The sequence below is a fragment of the Mustela lutreola genome, chromosome 16 (genome assembly GCF_030435805.1).
Source record: "Mustela lutreola isolate mMusLut2 chromosome 16, mMusLut2.pri, whole genome shotgun sequence".
Classification (NCBI taxonomy): domain Eukaryota; kingdom Metazoa; phylum Chordata; class Mammalia; order Carnivora; family Mustelidae; genus Mustela; species Mustela lutreola.
In genome coordinates, this window is record NC_081305.1 from 29,843,866 (window position 1) to 29,862,972 (window position 19,107).

At 38.1% G+C, this 19,107-nt stretch overlaps 1 protein-coding gene across 12 annotated transcripts in view; it reads right to left on the reverse strand.

Moving 5' to 3' along the window:
- CHD9 (chromodomain helicase DNA binding protein 9) overlaps positions 1 to 19,107 on the reverse strand; it is a 225,627-nt gene that overhangs the window by 15,174 nt on the left and 191,346 nt on the right. For 8 of the 12 annotated variants that reach the window (XM_059152717.1, XM_059152716.1, XM_059152724.1 and 5 more), the window contains 7 exons: positions 17,132 to 17,174; positions 15,729 to 15,948; positions 12,520 to 12,722; positions 8,834 to 9,742; positions 7,654 to 7,817; positions 6,461 to 6,733; positions 5,550 to 5,718 (listed from right to left, as the gene is read on the reverse strand). In XM_059152717.1, coding sequence (XP_059008700.1) covers positions 5,550 to 5,718; positions 6,461 to 6,733; positions 7,654 to 7,817; positions 8,834 to 9,742; positions 12,520 to 12,722; positions 15,729 to 15,948; positions 17,132 to 17,174 — 1,981 coding nt within the window. The remainder of the gene's footprint in view (positions 1 to 5,549; positions 5,719 to 6,460; positions 6,734 to 7,653; positions 7,818 to 8,833; positions 9,743 to 12,519; positions 12,723 to 15,728; positions 15,949 to 17,131; positions 17,175 to 19,107) is intronic. The other 4 variants (XM_059152722.1, XM_059152727.1, XM_059152723.1 and 1 more) reach the window with 3 other exon arrangements.

Consider the following 19,107-nt stretch of genomic DNA (forward strand, 5'->3'; position numbering starts at 1 on the left):
AAGAGGTATGAATGATACTCTGATGGTACAAAGATGGGTTAAACGCAGTTCCTGTTCTCAAGAAGTACGTAATCTACAACTCTCTTATTAAAAGAAAATATTGGGGTGCCTGGCTGGCACAGCTGGTTATGCTCCGACTCTTGGTTTTGGCTTGGGCTGTGATCTCAGGGTCTTGAGATTGGGTCCCCCAAGTAAGACTGCTTAGCATGGAGTCTGCTTAAGACAATCTCTCCCTCTCCCCCTCTTGTGTTCCCTCTCTCGCTGTTTTTCTCTCTCTGTCAAATAAATAAATAAATAAATAAAATCTTTAAAATAAATAAACAAATCTTGGGGCGCCTGGGTAGCTCAGTGGGTTAGAGCCTCTGCCTTCGACTTGGGTTATGATCCCAGGGTCCTGAGATCGGGCCCCACACTGGGCTGTCTGCTCAGCAGGGAGCCTGCTTCCTCCTCTCTCTCTGCCTGCCTCTCTGCCCACTTGTGGTCTCTGTCTGTCAAATAAATAAATAAATAAAATCTTTAGAAAAAATAAAATAAAATAAATCTTAAGAAAAAAGAAATTATTAAGGATGAATTTTTTTTTTCTTTAAAACATGTCACAGCTTATAGTGAGAAATGCATTTGGAATCATTCAAGAATTTTTATTTTTTTATTTTTTAGACAAATTTGATTGTCACTCCCTTTATTTTATTAAAGATTCTATTTACTTACTTGACAGAGACAGAGACATTGAGAGCAGAAACACAAGTAGGGGAAGTAGGGGAGGGAGAAGCAGGCCTCCTGCAGAGCAGGGAGCCTGATGCGTGGCTCGAGCCCAGGACCCTGGGTTCATGAGCTGAGCCAAAGGCAGATGCTTAATGCTGAGCCAACCAGGCACCACAAAGGAGAATTTTTAGAGCAAGTCCAGTGTATCCCTGAATAAGAAGTAGCCTTTTGGCTGGTCATGTAACCTTATGGAGGCCACTTATATTCGCCACATCTCAGTTTCAAAATGGTACCTTAATTCATCTGGTAAGGAATAGCTAGTTACAATAATTAAAAACCATGTTTGCATATAAAAACACAATAGGAATGTCACATAACTTTTTAATTTTAGTAAAAAAATTTTCACTTTTTTAAAAAAATTATTAACATATAATGTATTATTTGTTTCAGGGGTACAGGTCTGTGATGCATCAGTCTTACACAATTCACAGTGCTCACCACAGCACATCCCCCTCCCTGGTGTCCATCACCCAGTCACCCTAACCTCTCAGCCCCCTCCCCTCCAGCAACCCTCAGTTTGCTTCCTGAGATTAAGAATCTCTTATGGTTTGTCTCCCTCTCTGGTTTTATCTTGTTTCATTTTTTTCCTCTCTTCCCCTATGATCCTCTGCCTAGGAATGTGACATGACTTCTTTAAAAAAAAAAAAAAAAAAAAAGGAAAGTTTTCATTATCTACAAAGTGAATTTCATTATAACCAGATTTTATAAACATGATTTAAAAATACTTTCACTGTAGTACCTTTTAGCTATAATAATAAACCAACTTTCCCAAAGTATCATTTTTAAGAGTATCATTATATTTTATAAGACGTTCTCATGGTTTCTTATTCTAATATGAATGAGATGGCTTTCATCAGCCCCTTTCCTGCATGACCTCCCCACTCCTAATTCTTGTCCCAGCTCAGTTTTCATGTTGTCTATAATGTGGATTCACCTTTTCTAAGCAGGTTCTGCTTTCATACAAAAATCTCTCTCCAGTAGGAATTTACACACTAGCTAGGTCAGTCTTATCCCAAAGCCACACTATTAAGCTTGGGTCCACGCTGGTCCCCGCCCTTCTCCCCCTTCTCCCATGAACGTCACTTTCCACGATCTGACCTTCCTCTTACAGATCCTGTTCGCTTCTACCTCTTCCAGAGGACTTCGCCTAAGTTTCTACACAGCAGTGACTTCCCTCTTCTCTAGTACGTTTTTTTTTTAAAGATTTATTTATTTATTTGACAGACAGAGATCACAAGTAGGCAGAGAGGCAGGCAGAGAGAGAGGAGGAAGCAAGCCCCCCGCTGAGCAGAGAGCCCAATGCAGGGACTTGATCCCAGGACTCTGGGATCGTGATCTGAGCTGAAGGCAGAGGCTTCAACCCACTGAGCCACCCAGGCGCCCCTTCTCTAGTACTTTTTAACTATAATGTGCTGTGTAGCAAAACATATTATCTTGTTTTTTTAAAATATCTTGGCTAATATTTTAACATTTAGGTCTTGGTCTACCAAGTAACTGAAAGGTAGACCATGTCTTACTTACTTTCTACTTTCCCTTTATTGCTATTCCAGTGTTATATAAAAAAGTACTTACTATAATTCTCTCTGGAAAAAACAATTATATACATACCACAGTGTACATTTATAAACGTACTCTATTTGGCCAGTTAGGTACTATTGTAATGTCTTTTATTTTCTTTCTTAAAAAAAAATCCAGCTACTGGGACACCTGGGTGGCTTAGTCTGTTAAGCATCTGACTCTTGGTTTTGACTCAGGTCATAATCCCAGGGTCCTGGGGATGGAGCCCTCTGCTGGGCTCCCTGCTCAGCGGGGAACTTCCTTCTCTCTCTCCCCACCTCTCATGCTCTTTCTCACCCTCTCTCTCAAATAAATTCTTAAAACAACAACAACAACAACAACAACAATAACAACAAAACAAAAAACAAACAACCCAGCTACCTTGACTTATTTCTAAGAGTTATTTTTAGAAACATTATTCGTTTATTTTAAGCTAGAATCCAAAATGGAAAATTTAACCTATCTATTCTATAAAGCTTGTATTATACTTATCTTAGATGTAATTATAACAATACTAAAAATAGCTTCTTTTCGCTGAATGCCTACTAGGTGCCGTACACTGAGCTAGGTTTAACAAATGTTTTCTTAAATTTTCAAAAACAAAACAAAAATATAGAGTATTATTAAGCCTATTTTATAAATGAGATCAGAAACATTAAGTTTTACTAGCCCAATGTCACAGCTGGTAAATGACAGAATTCAGCCCCAGGCTGTGTGGCGGCTCTACCATCTTCTTCTGTTCACCTTTCTAGGTAGTTTTTGGAATGGGTTCTTTAGTTTTGTCCTACTGTAATTTAATGCTATTTTACTCTTCCCTTCATTACATGAAAACTTGTATCTTTACTTGAAACTTACAGATACAATTCAGAGGGTACCCACCTAAACGTAAAAGGGTTTCGGCTTTGGGACATTAGTAACTATAATAGTAGCATTTATTCAGTATCTAATTCTAAAACTGTGAGGTTTTGGATTTTAACATCGGTTAAATTTTAACATCGGTTTAGCATCTAATTAAGTGCCAGGCTCCGTAGTAGCCACTCTACATATATTATTTAACCCACCCAACAAGGCTACCTCTTCTCCTACCCCAATGCCTCATTTCATAGACAAGAAAAGGAAGGCAAAATATTATTATTATTATTATTATTATTATTTTTTTTTTGGAAGGCAAAATATTATTAACAGATTTCCTAAGAGTTGTGTTGGAAGACAAATCTAGATTTCACATTTGCAATTATTAAGATGGATGAGCTGTAATGCTTAGATAATAACTCTATCTGGTTTTAATGTTTAAGGCTTTTAAATATTTTGATTTGCTGCAGACTGTGTTACAATAACTGCTAATACTATTAACGATGATGTTATTTACCCAAGGGTTACTTGAAGGTGAAGGCTGTACAACCTTCAGCTGCAATAGCAGTAAAATATTCAGATGACAGAAGTGTCAATCCCATTTATAATGGTGGTATCAGAGTACAAGCAGTGGTATTTCTTATTTTTTTAGAATTTTATTTACATTCAACTAATTAACATACAGTATATTAGTTTCAGCAGAGTTCAGTGATTCATCAATTGCATCTAATATCCAATGCTCATTGCCTCCTTAATGCCTATCACCCATTTACCCCATCCTCCTACACTCTCCTCTCTTATTTGATTTTAAGAATTTATTTATTTGAGTGGGAGAAAGAGAGAGAGAGAGAATGTGCTCAAGCATACAAGCAGCGGGAGAGGCAAAGGGAGAAGCAGGGAGCCCGATGTGGGGCTGGACCCCAGAGATCATGACCTGAGCCAAAGGCAGATGCTTAACCGATTGAGCTACCCAGGCACTTACCCCGCCCTTTTCTAAAAAAATCAGAGCTCCCCTAAATACAATACCGTCAAGGAAAACCACAGTTTGGGGAAGTTACGTTTCAGTGACAGAAGCAGGGCTGGGTCATATTTGAACTGCAAGCTACGCATCTTTCAAAGTCTAGTAACTGGAGAATTACAACGAATGGTTAATGAATCTGTAAGAGACCAAAGTAATGATGATGATACTAATTTATAATTTAATTATAATTTATAATTAAAAAGTCACGGTAGCAGCAATTGGGAATAGCTATCAATTTAACACTTATAATAAAGCATTATGTTCCCCAGTCCTAGGAATTCCACACACCGTGCACATGCACAACAGGAGTTCTGAAATGTTTCCAAGTACTGCATGGCAACCGGATTTAGCAGAATACTGAAACAAACTATTTAGCTTTATGTATATAGAAGGTATAATGGAAATTCAAGTCATTAATGGACTTTAATCAACACCTTCCACTTTTTAAAGATTCAGCTGATCATGAGTAAAATTCTCAATTTTTTGATACCCCATTTTATAAAAGGGACACAGACAAATTAAAGCACATTATACCAAGATCACATTATACCAAGATCAACAAAACAAGCTTCTTATTGATTCCTTAATGCCTACAGAGCATACAACTCACGGCTCCAATTTGGTATTTAATAAAAACTGTTGATTCAAAGTGTCAAAATGTTGGAAGAGAGACAGTCCCAATTTGGAAGGAGGAGATACAATCATTGCTTTCAAAATGTGAAGACTATCATGGAGACATGGGAATAGGCTGATTCTGCAATGCGTTTATAAAGACCGAATTTCGGTCATTAAGAAAAACCAACTGCAGGCAGAATTTGCTTCCAAGTAAGAAGGAATTTTGTGATGATCCGAGCTGCCCAGTAATAAAAAGGGCTGTTTTAGGTCAGCACAATCTTCCTGCAAATATTCCACGAGAATGAAGTATTATCTTTCAGGGATTAGTTGTAACAATTCCTGTATCCTGTAGATGACTGAACTACAATATCACTAAAGTCTTTCTAGAACTTCTCATTCTAACTTCTTCTACTAATCATCACTAATTTGTGATTTAGGTGTTTGCCTTTTACACTATTAGGTGTTTGCCTTTTACACTGACTATCTGCTTTCATGTTGAAATGCTGTCTGAACTTGTATCGATATAAAACGACTTGACAGTGTATTTCCAGTCAAGTATTTAGGACCTCAAAACAAAGTTGCACCCTGCTTTAAAATATTATATTAAAAGCCTCAACAGGTATTTATTAAGATCTAAAGATCTAAAATTAGATTATATACAGAAACAGAAATAAATAAAAGAGCATCTGGAAATGACAGCAGGAGTATTTCATGCCTAGACAGTTATTGTCGTCACACTCACCTGATACTGGTGTGGATTTGGGGAAGTTGGCGAGGCTGGTCTCCGACGCGCTCTGCAGTTCCCGGAGCCGAGTCAGATACTGCTGCTGTCCCAGAGCACCGTCTTCACTGTCCAGTGGTCTCTTCTGAGCAAGCCCTTGCTTCTGAAATGTCAACTTCAAACCACCTTCCTGTTAACAAACACCATTATCGAGAAAGAAACAATTAAAAAACTCATTTTAGTTATTAAGAGAATTTTTTTTACTTAGAAAAAGTGAAATAAAAACACTGAAACATTATTTAACTTCTCTCCTTATTCAGAAACCAACTAAAAAAAAAAAAAACAACTCCTTTCTCTAATGAATATTAAGTTTTCTACCTTAAAAGAAAAAAATCCAGGTACTATACACATTTGTCTGAGCAAAACAAAGCTGTTCATGTGACTACTACCTTATAACACGATCAGCTTCGGACATACATCTCTAAGAAACATTATTCAAATAATATTTCAGAGGATGTTACCCATGTATTAGACACGGAATAATCCATTTAGCTTCAAAAATCATACTGAAAAATGAAATGTTACTGATAACAGGGCATGCTAAATGTTTAAAAGAGGAAATGCACTGACATACCATTTAAACATTATATAAAAAAACCATAACAATTAGAATTTGTCAGACTGTTTAAGAAAAGCATTCTTGATCGGCAGAAGGACTATGTTCAGAAGTATAGGTAGAGAAACATATTAAATGACGATCCTTCTAGTAGAATATTCAAGTTTAATAACCTGGATATCAAAAAGAAAACAATCCAAATACCAGAAAACAAGTATGTGAAGGAAGTAAGAGTGAGAGCAGGCAGCCACTTGCAGAAAAAGCATGCTGCACACGTAATCGCAATCGGGTCCTAGGGCAATAAAAATAAACATACGTCTTTGATTTTCACTGTAAACTCCTTTTCTCGTACATGCTTCTTCACCTTTGACATCTGTGTTGACTGATCGTGTTCTTCTTTAACACCGGCACCTGGCGGAGTGGGTACACTGGGTTCACTATATTCTGTAGCTGCGCCAGGACTGTCCAGCAGTTTTGTGGTATAGAAAGAAGCCACTGTGTTGGCATCATAACTTCTTCTAGCTGAAGGCCACTTCCCTTTCAGCACTGTTTGACAAATACTGTCCAGCCGGTTGATCATCACGCGGTCCTGGAAGAGCATGTCACATGAGAGTGTGATTTTAACAATCAGGCCAGACCCTTGGAGACAAAATGGCTCAGGGCCTTGATGGATTTAACCCTGGTACAACATATGTGCATTCGATATGTATACAAATTTGCATACATTTGCATATCACAATTCTGTAAGAATTCAAGTATAAATTTCTACCGGAGTTCAAAAATGTTTATGATATGGGGCGCCTGGGTGGCTCAGTGGGTTAAAGCCTCTGCCCTCAGCTCAGGTCATGATCCCAGGGTCCTGGGATCGAGCCCCATATTAGGCTCTCTCCTCTGTGGGCAGCCTGCTTCCTCCTCTCTCTCTCTGCCTGCCTCTCTGCCTACTTGTGATCTCTGTCTGTCAAATAAATAAATAAAATCTTTAAAAAAAAAAAAATGTTTATGATATAGTCTTCTGTTATTTTTATAACTATACAGTACAGGTTCCTTGTAAAAATTCAAATGACTCAGAACTAGATGAGAGTAGTTCTCCTAAAGGTAAGTACTCTTGTTCTAGCTAGTCACATACTGAAAGAATTGTATGAATCCAGCCTGAACTTCTACCACTGAAAGCCTACATACCTAAGTGAACTTTTTTCCCAAGTCACCAATGACTATGATAAATTTCTCCAAGGAGACTCAGCTCAAAGCACCTATTTCATAACTTGTACATGAACCTAAGTGTTCATTATCTCGTATTCTAAACACTCTAAGGTTAGGTTGAGAAACATACACATTCAAGTACACCTATTTACTTGATGACAGCAGTTGATACTTTTGATGCTAATACCAAAATGTGGCCCTCTGTTTTATGGCAACCTATCTTTCCATATGAGAAGAGTTATCTCCCATTAAAGCAACAAGAAAAATACTCAACAAACAACCTCTTCCAGCAGGACAGTATTCATTTACCTTCGGCCAATATGAAGCTGCTAGCATGTATCCCCCTTGTAAGATGTAAGCGGATTCTGGCGTCCCATTGTTCATCTGGAAACTATCCTGGGTCTCGTCCTGGGTAGTGCTCAGTGACGCGACACTCTCCTCATCATAGGCTTTCACGTGAGGGGTACCTTCTGCTAAGAACAATTATAACTGTTTCAAAAAGACTTATTGCATAAAACAAGTTTATATATACTTTTCAAAACTTATGTAAATATTCAGATATATTTAAAAAGAAAAGAGAAGTCAAAACAAACAGTTGAAAAAAAAAGGAAAAAATTAACCTAAAATATAATTAAGTATTCATTGTTTAAATCACCTAAAATACAATTAAGTATTCATTGTTTAAAAAATTAGCACACAAGCAAAATAAGGGCATTAAGGAGCTTATCGGGGAAAAGGTTAACAAAACATCCTTTCTGCAGGAAAATGTGACCTTCAGTAAACTCTGTAGGTCTGCTTGCTGGAGAGAGAGAAACTCCTGACTGATCAATTGCATTTGGACTGGGGACCATTTAAATACCTGATGGGTGTACTAACGTTCTCTAAGGAGGGGATTCCTACGATGGGGCACATCCTTGTGGCCACCCTGAGACTTACGTCTCTAGAGTTGTCACAAGGGACTCTGGCTCCTGCACCCCCAAGTGTCAACTCTTCCCTGCACATGAACTGTGGGCTGTGGCACGCACACTCAGGAGAGGGCCACCTGACACAACCCTGGGGGCGAGCTGTAGTTCTATGCCATACTGCTCTGAGTAGAGAGCTGCCAAACGGTGCCTAGGATACTCTTGCTGGTCTGACTGCTTAACTTAAAAATCCTGGCGGTGGTTAGAGAACATAATCCCGATTCATTCACTGATCAACTTGTTCAGAAAAAAATGTAACGCTAAATTCAAGGTAATGACAAAGAACTAAGATTAGTGTGTAAAATGCCTAATTTCTGATTGACTAACCCATTTTGCAATGCCTTGAACACTGAAGAGGGAGTGTGTACCAGTCATGCTAGTTTCCTTCTCACTCGTGCTTCTCTAGGCAAAGCCGGACATGTAACATTGCAGTCAACAATTTTAAACAAGCTTAAGTTATCTGAACCAAATGCTTTTCATTTTCACTTGAAATGTCTTAAAATAGCAAAAGCACTTTATGCATATACCTCGCTTTTGGACTTCTTCTTCTTCACTGTCACTTTCTTCTGATGAAGATGAGGAGGAGGAGGAGGAGGAAGAGGATGAGGATGAGGATGAAGACGATGCTGAAGAACAAGAGGAGGATGAGGAAGAACTAGAGCCTGATCGAGAGTGGGAGCAAGAGGAGGAGGAAGACGAGGAAGAAGATGATCTGGAAGAACAGGATGATCTCTCAGAATCAGAGTCAGACTCAGAACTAGATTCGGATCCTCTTTTGTGGACTCGCTGTTTCTTAGAAGCTGGGTTTGGAGTGAGGGGTTCTGTTCTGGCTGCAACCATGCGTCTGTCTGTTTCACCTTTTCCACCAGATTTCTGGTCTCCAGTGGCCTGCGGTAAAACACCGTTCTTTGGACTTACAGGCTCAGACTTTATTAGTGTCCTGGTTTCCTCAGAAGACATAGATTCTTCTTCAGAAGACTGAGGCTCCTCTTTAAGATTTTCACTTTTAACTTTCATATCCTCTAGAATAATACCTTTAGCATCTAGGAGCCTAGGTAGAGAGGTAAGAGGAGAAGCAGAAAGTGCTACTTGATATTGCTGTAAAAGTGGGGTAGAAGTCCTTGAATGAGCCATCTTACTTTGACTGTAGTTCCTTTGAGCTGCCATAAAGGAGAGTTCAGGATCACGAAGAATGTGATAGTCTGTTCGGCTCACCCCGTGTTTAGCAGCTCCAATGAGCAAGTCCCTATCGTGAGGGCCACATTCCCACCAGACTGGTAAGTCTGGATTTGGATGGCAAAGCTTCAAGCGTTCAAACAGTTGCGGGTGCCGGAGGGCCTGTTCCCGTACTTTCCTTAGAAGTTCAATACGGTACAAAGTCCTAGAAGCACGTTCTTCTGTGATTGGCTGGATAAAAATATTTGGATCCACCAATTCTATGTTAAAATGAGAACAAAAGCATTAACCTCAAAAACACTTTGCTGTGGAGTTAGAACAAATAATGCAACTTCTAAAATGTACCTCTACTCAGTATCATTGTGTAGTTTCCAGAATTTCTTTTTAATATTTTTAAATGAGGAAAAATAGAAATTTTAAAAAGAAGTGCCAAAATCCATACATATGATATGTAACACTGGATCTTCTGAAAGTAAGTAAAACATAATATTTTTTAGAAGTATGTGAATATAAGAATTTAAGAAATCCCCTAGGAGCTGTCTTTACTAATCTGTGTCTTGATCAAAGAGAAAAACACTTACCTGAACTCATTTATAAATACAAATGACAACTGTTAAATCCTACCCCACAAACAAACCGAAGTCCACGTATCCCTAGCTGCCCCAAGTAACTCAGTGCATTAGAACTCACAGGAACACCAAAGGCTTTCTTAAAATTTGAGGGAAATGCAGGAACATCGTCAAATGCTATGTGAAGTAATGGCTTGAGCTGGTTCAGTTTCAACATTAGATCTTGTGCTCTTCCTTCTGATGGGGTTATATCTTTGTGGGTGGAAATACTGGCAGTTTAGAAATATTCAAGAAAAGATAAGGGTTTGTTGAAATAATGCAGGGGTCACTGAAAGGAGCTCATACAATTTGAGCATCAAAATAATGAGAGTACTGGGTTATAACCTGTAGGACAAAATAAATATCTGAGTCCATTCTGATATGAGTAAGTAATTGAACAGCAGATGAAACGGAAGCAACAGTCCTTGCTTGCAGCAGAATTCCACAGTAAAAACTGTTATTATACACAAGGACCTACTCATGGATACTTAAGTCAATGGGTGAAAAATCTGAGGAGAAACAGGATTTGTGTGGTCTCAAAGTATCTCAAGATATCTTTTAACTGCGGGGGAAAAGGTAGTGATTTTACACCAGAGAAACGGCAAAAACTACTGTAACCAAGCGATCGAGGGCAACACCATCAGTGTTGGACATTCTGACATTCTGAACCCATGGTGCTTTCTGAGAAGGACACATCACTTCTGTGTTGCAACCACATGAAAACATAAGACAAATCCAAACTGGGGGATTTGTGGCAAAATAACTGATCAGTATTTCTCTAAGGTATCAGAGCCATGAAAGACAAGAAAAATTGAGGATCTCTTTTAGACTACAGGAGGCTAAGGAAGAAGACCAACCAAATAGAATGTGGGATCCTGGAACAAAAAGGACATCAGTGGACAAACTGTAAGATCTGACCAGTTTTACAGTTTAGGTAATGCCATTGTACTAATGTTAATTTCCTGGTCTGATAATGATACTATAATTAGTCACATGAGAGGCAAGGTTAGAGATACATGGAAACTTCTTAAGGTTTTTGCAACTTTTCTGAAAGTCTAAAAGTAGTTCAAAATAAAAAGTTAAAAAAAAAAAAGAAGTAATGGAACAGGAAACAAGAGTGGGAGTATCCATTCTATCTCCAAGGTTTGAGAGATGTATGGTGCCTGTAGGTGTACACATCTCATTGGTAAGTAAGTGTGGTTATTTAAGAAAGTAGTATTTTTTTCTTCAATTTATATTATGTTTTCAAACAATCACTAGATTGTTGGACATAAATACTTATTAAGTTGTTTGGATCTAATTATTCATTAAACAGAACTTTTGGCCTCAGGTGTTGCAAAAAATTAGAGACAGTGAGGGCTCTGTGACCTGAGGAAGTTTGGAAAACTGATCTAAGTAAAACTTCACTCCCATTTCCAACAGGAAAATACTATGTTTTCAATCATTATTTAGTAATTAACTCTTCCTTTTTGTTTTAAAACTGGAGTCCAAAGTGGTCAATTTATTCACTGCATTTTGCAGTGTTGATGGGAATTAAAAAAATAAAAAAAGAAATGAGGGCTCTTGGCAACCATAAATAATAGAAGACACAATACTTTGCTTTATCTGTCTTTTTAAACCCATTGCTAGTCTTACGAAGACATTTCAGTAGACGAAAACCTACTCCGAATCATCTGATATTTGGGTAATCAAGTAATGGGCTATTCTATTCAGCCAACTGACAGCAGATCTGTTAGGACGTAAAACTAAAACAAGCAAACAAACTCACATGAAATTTATGTCCTTTTATTAGCCATTTATATGTTTACTATGAAACAGGGAGTAGGAAGCCACTGGGTTTAGCAGTCAGAAATCATATTCAACAAAGAATGGAGATAGTGACTTACAGCAGCATCATCAAGAGGAGTTGCTGACAGGATGAGTTATGTTTATGGGCTTCGAAGACAATGAAATTCACCCCAGAACAGGGCCTTGGTTGAGTATCAGCCCATCTGATTAGTTTTTTTTTTTTTTTTTTTTTAAGGTTCTGGGTGATTTTTTTTCCTCCTCCTACTAAAACTCTTTAAAATGTTCTTTAAGCGAAGGACTCATTCCTTACAAGATTATTCATGTAAATAAGCCCTCCAACACAGTTCCTAGCAGATGGACTAAAAACTACCGTATCATAACTACCTCCCCCGATCATCAGTCTAATACTGAATAAGCACTGGCTATTCCTCAAAACTAAGGGTATAACTTTATTCTTTTTAGATCTCATTTTAATAGCATGATTTACAAATAGGGAGATCTCTGAACATAGTTTATTTACAATTTTGAAAAATTACTGATGTGCTGAATTAGTGCAGAAATAAACAAGTTGGAGATTTCTGGATTTTAGTACTTTTTGCTTCTTTGACCCAAACCAGGAAAGACAGAAATTTTATACCTACCTTCTTTGGAAGGAAGACGACAAACCCTCCGACACATAGACATGAATGCGTACAAATACTTCTCCAAGCTATCATCGGTTTTCTTATGCAGCCTAGCCATAGCTCTAAATTTTGTCCAATCAAATTGGCCTCTATCAGGGTCAAATACCACTCCAAATGTAGACACTACTCTATAAAAGTCAGCTTCTTCTCTTCTTGTCCATCTATTTTGAGTCAGATTAAAGAAAAAGTCACAATGGTTACTAAAATATTTATTAATGCTGACTATAATGACTATAATAAAATTAAAAACATTTCAAGTATCTAACACTTTAAAGGATTAAGTGCAGGATACTGTCTTGCATATACATTTAAAAATGCTAGTTGAGGGGTACCTGGGTGGCATGGTCGGTTAAGCGTGCGACTCTTAGATTAGGCTCAGGTCCTGATCCCATGGCTCATGGGATTGAGCCCCGTGTTGGGCTCTTCGCTCCGCAGAAGTCTCCTTGGGTAGTCTCTCCCTCTGCTCCTTCCCCTACTCGTGCGTTCACACACTCTCTCTCTCTCAAATAAATAAAGTGTTAAAAAAAATGCTAGCTGACTCATCTATGCATCCCTACTTCTTTTCCTTCAGGTAATAATAGTTTTTTGCACATCTACTCTGTACGAAAATATGCAGGGGATACAAGATTATGTAAGACACAATGACCTTACCTTTAGGGAAAAGATAAAACATTTCAAAGACATTTCTAGCATAAGGTAGTAGGTTATAGTTGTATGCGTTATAGAAACCAAAAATTTTAGGAGAGCACAGAAGACAGGAGGACCACTTCAGACTAGAGTGATGAAGAAAGCATCACAGAAATAAGTGGCTTATAAGATGGAACAAGGCAAAGATCAGCTTGGGAATTCTAGGAAGAGGTCACGGTATAAGCAAAGTAGGAAGAAATCTGCATTTTGGGCGTATGATGAGCATTCCAGATTGACAAGGATATGGCTCATACTGGGGACAGAAGGAGATAAAGTTGGGGTCAGAGTATGAAACATTCCATATACTTGACTAAAAACAGTCTCTGTTCAGCTTTAAGAGGGCAATATTATCCTCACACACCAAAGATCTCCAAACCCAGTCTAATTTATGGAGACTTTTTCCTCGTTAAGTTATGGAATTGTGTGAACGAGAAAGAATGTATGACACCTTTGAAAAACACCAACAGGTCGTTTTCATCATAGTGCTACCTTAAGAAGATTAATGTAATACTGATGTAAAAAGAGCCTAGGAAACCAGTCAAATCGTAAGAAACTTGCATCTGGGGGACAAAAGTAGGAACAGAATACAAAAGATGGAATAAAAGATCACATAGGACACACAGAAATGTGACACAGTATCCACCATCAAAGAGTTTATAACTTAGAAAGACAAGACATAGAAAGGCAAAGATCAATGTCCTTAACAACATTTCCTACTAGTGTGACAATGTGTAGTTTACTTGGATAAGTGCTATCTGAGTGCAGTAAACAAGAACACTGTGAGCTGGACTGGTTGAGGAAAAAATTATTAGAAGAGATAGGAGAGATGTTGAGCTCTGAAGGAGAGGTTAGGTTTGGAGTAAGGAGTAGGAAAAAGAGTGTCCCAGGTGATAGGAACAACATCAGCTAGGTATTGAGTCAAGAATACATAGGACATTATGGCCGAGGGAACAGTACTGTATAGAATTAGAAATGCATGGTGACGCTGAAACTGAAGAGACTCTTGAACCGAAGCTTAAAAACAAACTTCATACCTGTAGTAAATAAGGAACCCGGACTATCACGACAAAGCTAGATTTTAGGAAGATTAATCCAGAACCCACCAGCCAAGGGAAAATGCATGTGGGAGGTTAAAGATGGCCATGAATTCCCTGCCACTCTTCCCACGCAATCTATTTCCCTCTCCCTTTAATCTTGGTTGGCCCTGTGTCTTTTTTTGACCCACAGAATGTGGCACAAGTAACACTTTGTAACCCTGAGGCTAGGCCTTAAGAAATCCCAGTGTCTTCTGCCTTTGCCACTGGGACTGCTCCCTTATTCAAACTCCCAGTGCCAACTGCCAGCCATGTGGGTGAGGCCACTTTCTCCGTCTGGCCCTCTCAGCACTCCCACCAACACCATGGGGAGCAGAAGAACCACCTGGTCAACCCACAGAATCGTGAGAAATAAAAAACTGATGTTTAAGTCACCATATTATGGGGTGGCGGCTATTATGCAATTATAGATAACTGAAATAGTGTATTTGTTGAGGTGGTAGTATTTGAAGAAGATTATGCCTAGGACATTTAAAAATCTTAAGTTTCAGACTAACTAAATTCTGGTTACAATGAATGTGTTGCAAATAATACAAAAGAAAAATGATGTATTTTCCAGAGAATATCCAAGGACCCAGGCTTAACACATGGAGGCCAGGTTATTACAGAACGTTGTAATTTTTTTCAACATTCTCTATCCTTTTTGAGAAGTTAAAGCTTTTGGGAGGAAGAAGTGTGCCTGTCTTCTTAACAAGTTCTCTTGCAAAAAGGTCTACATTTGTTCCCCTTTGATATCTGCAGTTCCAAGGCTTCAGCCTCTGTATAAAGCATAAATGGACTTGTCTTTCATACATTCTTCTATTTCATAAATGTCATAATGTAAAAATAAGGTAGAATGAACTTTATTTCATGTAATTTAAATGTATGCTTTATTAATAATTTAATTCTTGAGTTTGCTTTGCAACTTCATTAAAAAAAAAAAAAAGATTTTATTTATTTATTTATTTGACAGATACAGAGAGAGCACAAGTAGACAGAGCAGCAAGTAGAGGGAGAGGGAGAAGCAGGCTTTCTGCATAGCTGGGAGCCTGATGTGGGGCTTGATCCCAGGACCCTGAGATCATGACCTGAGCTGAAGGCAGCCGCTTAACTGACTGAGCCACCCAGGCGCCCTGCAACTTCATTTTTTTAATAACTCCCTGTTCGTAAGCATGACAAAATAATGACTGAATATGAATCATGGCCAGGAGCTATAAAATGCAATCATCTTTGACCATATTTGTTGTGCACATGTGTGTGCATGCATAAAACACTTCGCTTTGGCCAACTTCTCTCCCTATATGTGTTTTTCACAAAATGAGATAATCACACTCTAACAGCCTTCTGAATGAGTAACTATATTTATAAAATTATACTAATATTAAAAATTTAGTGCTATTGTCTTACCTCTGCTGTCTTTCTATCTTGGCTGCCATTTTAGGATTGAGAGTGGCTTCTTCGTAAAGAGGCTGCATTACACTGGCAGGCACTGAGAAAGTAGGCTGTATCTGCTGGATTTGTCTGTTTTTATTAGTACGCTGATATGCAGTGATGAGACGCCTCAAACGAGTAGTTAAAGCTGACTGAGTCGGCCAATAAATTTTATCACCTTCCATCAGCTGACCATCTATATTTAAAAAAACTCATGTCAGTAATAATTCAAAAAAACCCAGCTGAAAACCAAAAACAACCCCGCCCCCGAAGACTAAATAGATACTGAAATGAAACTCATAAAAACAGCAAAATTCCCTTACTCAAAATCTTTTTCTTTCCACCTAAGTGGGGAAAAACCCACACAAGCCAAACCTCTCATTATAAAAAAAGTTTTCTTTTAACTACAGCTCTAAAAACATTGCAACAAACTTAAAGAACAGCTCAAAGTAAGTCAGAGGGCACTAAAGAACCATATAGTATCTACTGAACATCCCTTGCACAGGAAACACAACTCCTGCATTTCCAGGTCTAATACATTTTACTGGCTGGCAAATATTCAAATGCCTTACATTTAGACGAATTAAAAGTCAAATGAAATCCCTGAGAAGTTGAAAACTGTAAACTCTTAATTAAAGCTGCTTTCTATATTAAATTTATCTCCATTTATGTGAGAATCAAAACAATTTTAAAGGTCATTAGTGAGGAACATATATTATAAAAAATTCCCTATGACAATGCTATCAGTTTTAAGCTTTTATTCACCTAATAAAGTAGAGGATCTAGCTCTCTATTTCTAGGGTATAATCTTATAATTACATATACCATAATTAAGCGGTAATCATTCATGCTAAGCAAGTACTACTCCTTCCTTCCTAGTCAAACTATGAAAGGATGAGGCCCTATCCCACTTGGGTGTTAGCCGGGAGTGGGTGAGTGTACTCTGTTGACAGCCTGTTTCTAGCTTGATAATCAGAAGGAAGTAGAAGCAAGATCCTGTAAAGAAAGGCTGTGCAAAAGAGCGGTGTAAGAAAAGTTGGTTCCTAATATGGTTCCTAATATGGCACTAATAAGCTGTTGAATGGATTACTGAATCAACATGTTAATGATGAAATCTGATACATAAGTTTAATAATCACACCATAAAATCATCAAAGCTTTGATTCTGTAAAAGCTCAGTGAGTCATGGCATAAAGATCTGCAACTAAAAGTACTGCTAAATTCCCAGTCAACTAGTGTGTCCCATAAAGATTACGATGGTCTTCAATAAAAATTTCATACACATCTAAAACATCATAGAAGCGTAACAGTTTATTGATTTAATGGTATCCTGAGAATGCGAGTTTCCACTAAGTAAAAAAGAGAGAAATGCAATTTACCTCCATCTGCTATAACAAGATCTCCTGGTGAAGACACGTCATCCTTTTAAAAGAAAACAGAAATTTGTCATAGGGTGATTGGGTCACAATACATTAAAGAAGCAAAGGGAATCAAGCTTCTTAATAGTAACAGAAAACTTTTTGCAACAGAATTTTTAATGATGTATTTAGTAAAAAAAAAAAATTAATATATTGTTCTCAATCTCCACTCTTTTACACTTCTCTATTGCCTTGTACACTTCAGTCCACTTATTTTCCACTAAAACTTTCCCCTTCCATGATCATGCTTAGGCCAGGTGCTTTTCCTCCATCCTTCCTCTAATTGCAAATACACCCTAGGTTTTATTGATAACAGGTTTTTTTGTTTTTGTTTTTGTTCTATATACCAACTCTCATAGCTTATTCATTCTTATATTTGATTATCAGACAACCTGCAAATCTTTTCTCTTTCAGCCTTGAACAGTTTGTTTGTACTATACATCTTGTTTTTATCTGTCAAGAGAGCATCTCCAATCAGGTATTCCAACATTACTGTAAACACAGTCACTACTTGGAATAGTAGTTTTATTCCAATGACTACTATTTTCTGTCGTTTTAGAAAAGCCTGAAGTTAGAATTCTCATCATTCCTTTGTAAGTGGGTCTTTTTTTTTCTGGTTGCTTTTAACATCTGCTCTTTGTTTGGAATTCTGTAATTTCACCAGGATGTTTTTTGGAGTGGATTTAATTTTGTTAACCCTGTCAAGATTCACTTTATTTCTTGAATCTCAAGATTCGTGTCTTTAAGCCTGAAAACGTCTCAGCCGTTACCTCTCAGAGCAGGTCTTCTCCCTTAATCTCTCTGGTTGCTCCCTCTGGGCTACCTATTAGACATGTGCCAGGATTTATTATGCCATCCTCTTTGTCTCCAAAGAGTTTTTCATATTGATTTACTGCCTCCCATACCTTTTACTGGCTCTAAGAAAATGGATCTGGGCTCTTTAAATATTTTTTGCCAGCCAGTATGATGTTAAGCTTTCTCAGTTGTGGCAGCCAGAGAGGCACGGCAGGAAGAAAAGGGTTTTACTTCTCTGGTTTGGGTGAACTCCTCCCTGGTTTAGCTCCCACAGCAGAGAAGCCTCCCCAGTGCCCACTTCTGCAGTTTCAGCAGCTTCTTTACATGCCTGCTGGCCAGCAGCTTTCCCTAGCAGCCTTGGCCTCAGTGGAGTTCCTTCCGTGAGACATTTCCCCAGGAAAAGCTCCCTTAGCAACCCTGGAGGGTGGATTTCCAGCAAGTTGTGCCGGCAGGGCATCCCAGTAACTGTTCTGCCATCCAACGAGGTGTAGCCATGCCCTCTCAAAACCAAACCAAACCAAACCAAACCAAACCAAACCAAAACAGCATCTCAGCCCTGCCAGGGATAGGGCTCTTCCTTGGCTGCTCTGACAGCCCTAAGTGCAGTGGCTAGTCCTCACTTCAGTCCCCCTACTAGAGTCAAAAATTCTTTACATTGAACTTTCCCTATTTAATGGACTAGGTGGTTTCTCTCTCCTAACTGGGCTAAACTGAGCCGTCATGCTACCTTATAGATCCTTTCCTCAAATCTGTTTTCTAAATCATTTCTTCTCTCAAGATCTGTGTCTAATCTGCTTCCCCAGCTCAATGTTTAACCTATTTGTTGAGTTTTAATTTTCAATGACTGTATTTTCCATTTCTAATGTTACACAAAATCGTTTTTTCATATATCCCTCAACTTTTAAAGTCATATATCTTTCTTTCTTTTGTTCTTGTATCTTTAATGTCTTTAACCATTTAAAAATTTACTTATTTTCTACTTTAATAGCTCGCCATCAGAGGTTCTTAGAGGTCCAATCTTGTTTTTTGTTTGCTAACATTCACTCATGGTAGATTTTTCCCTCATATTTAAATTTTTGGATTTTGACCTCATTTCATGGATGGCTTTTACCTTTAGGACTCAAGTATGGTCTACGCTGATG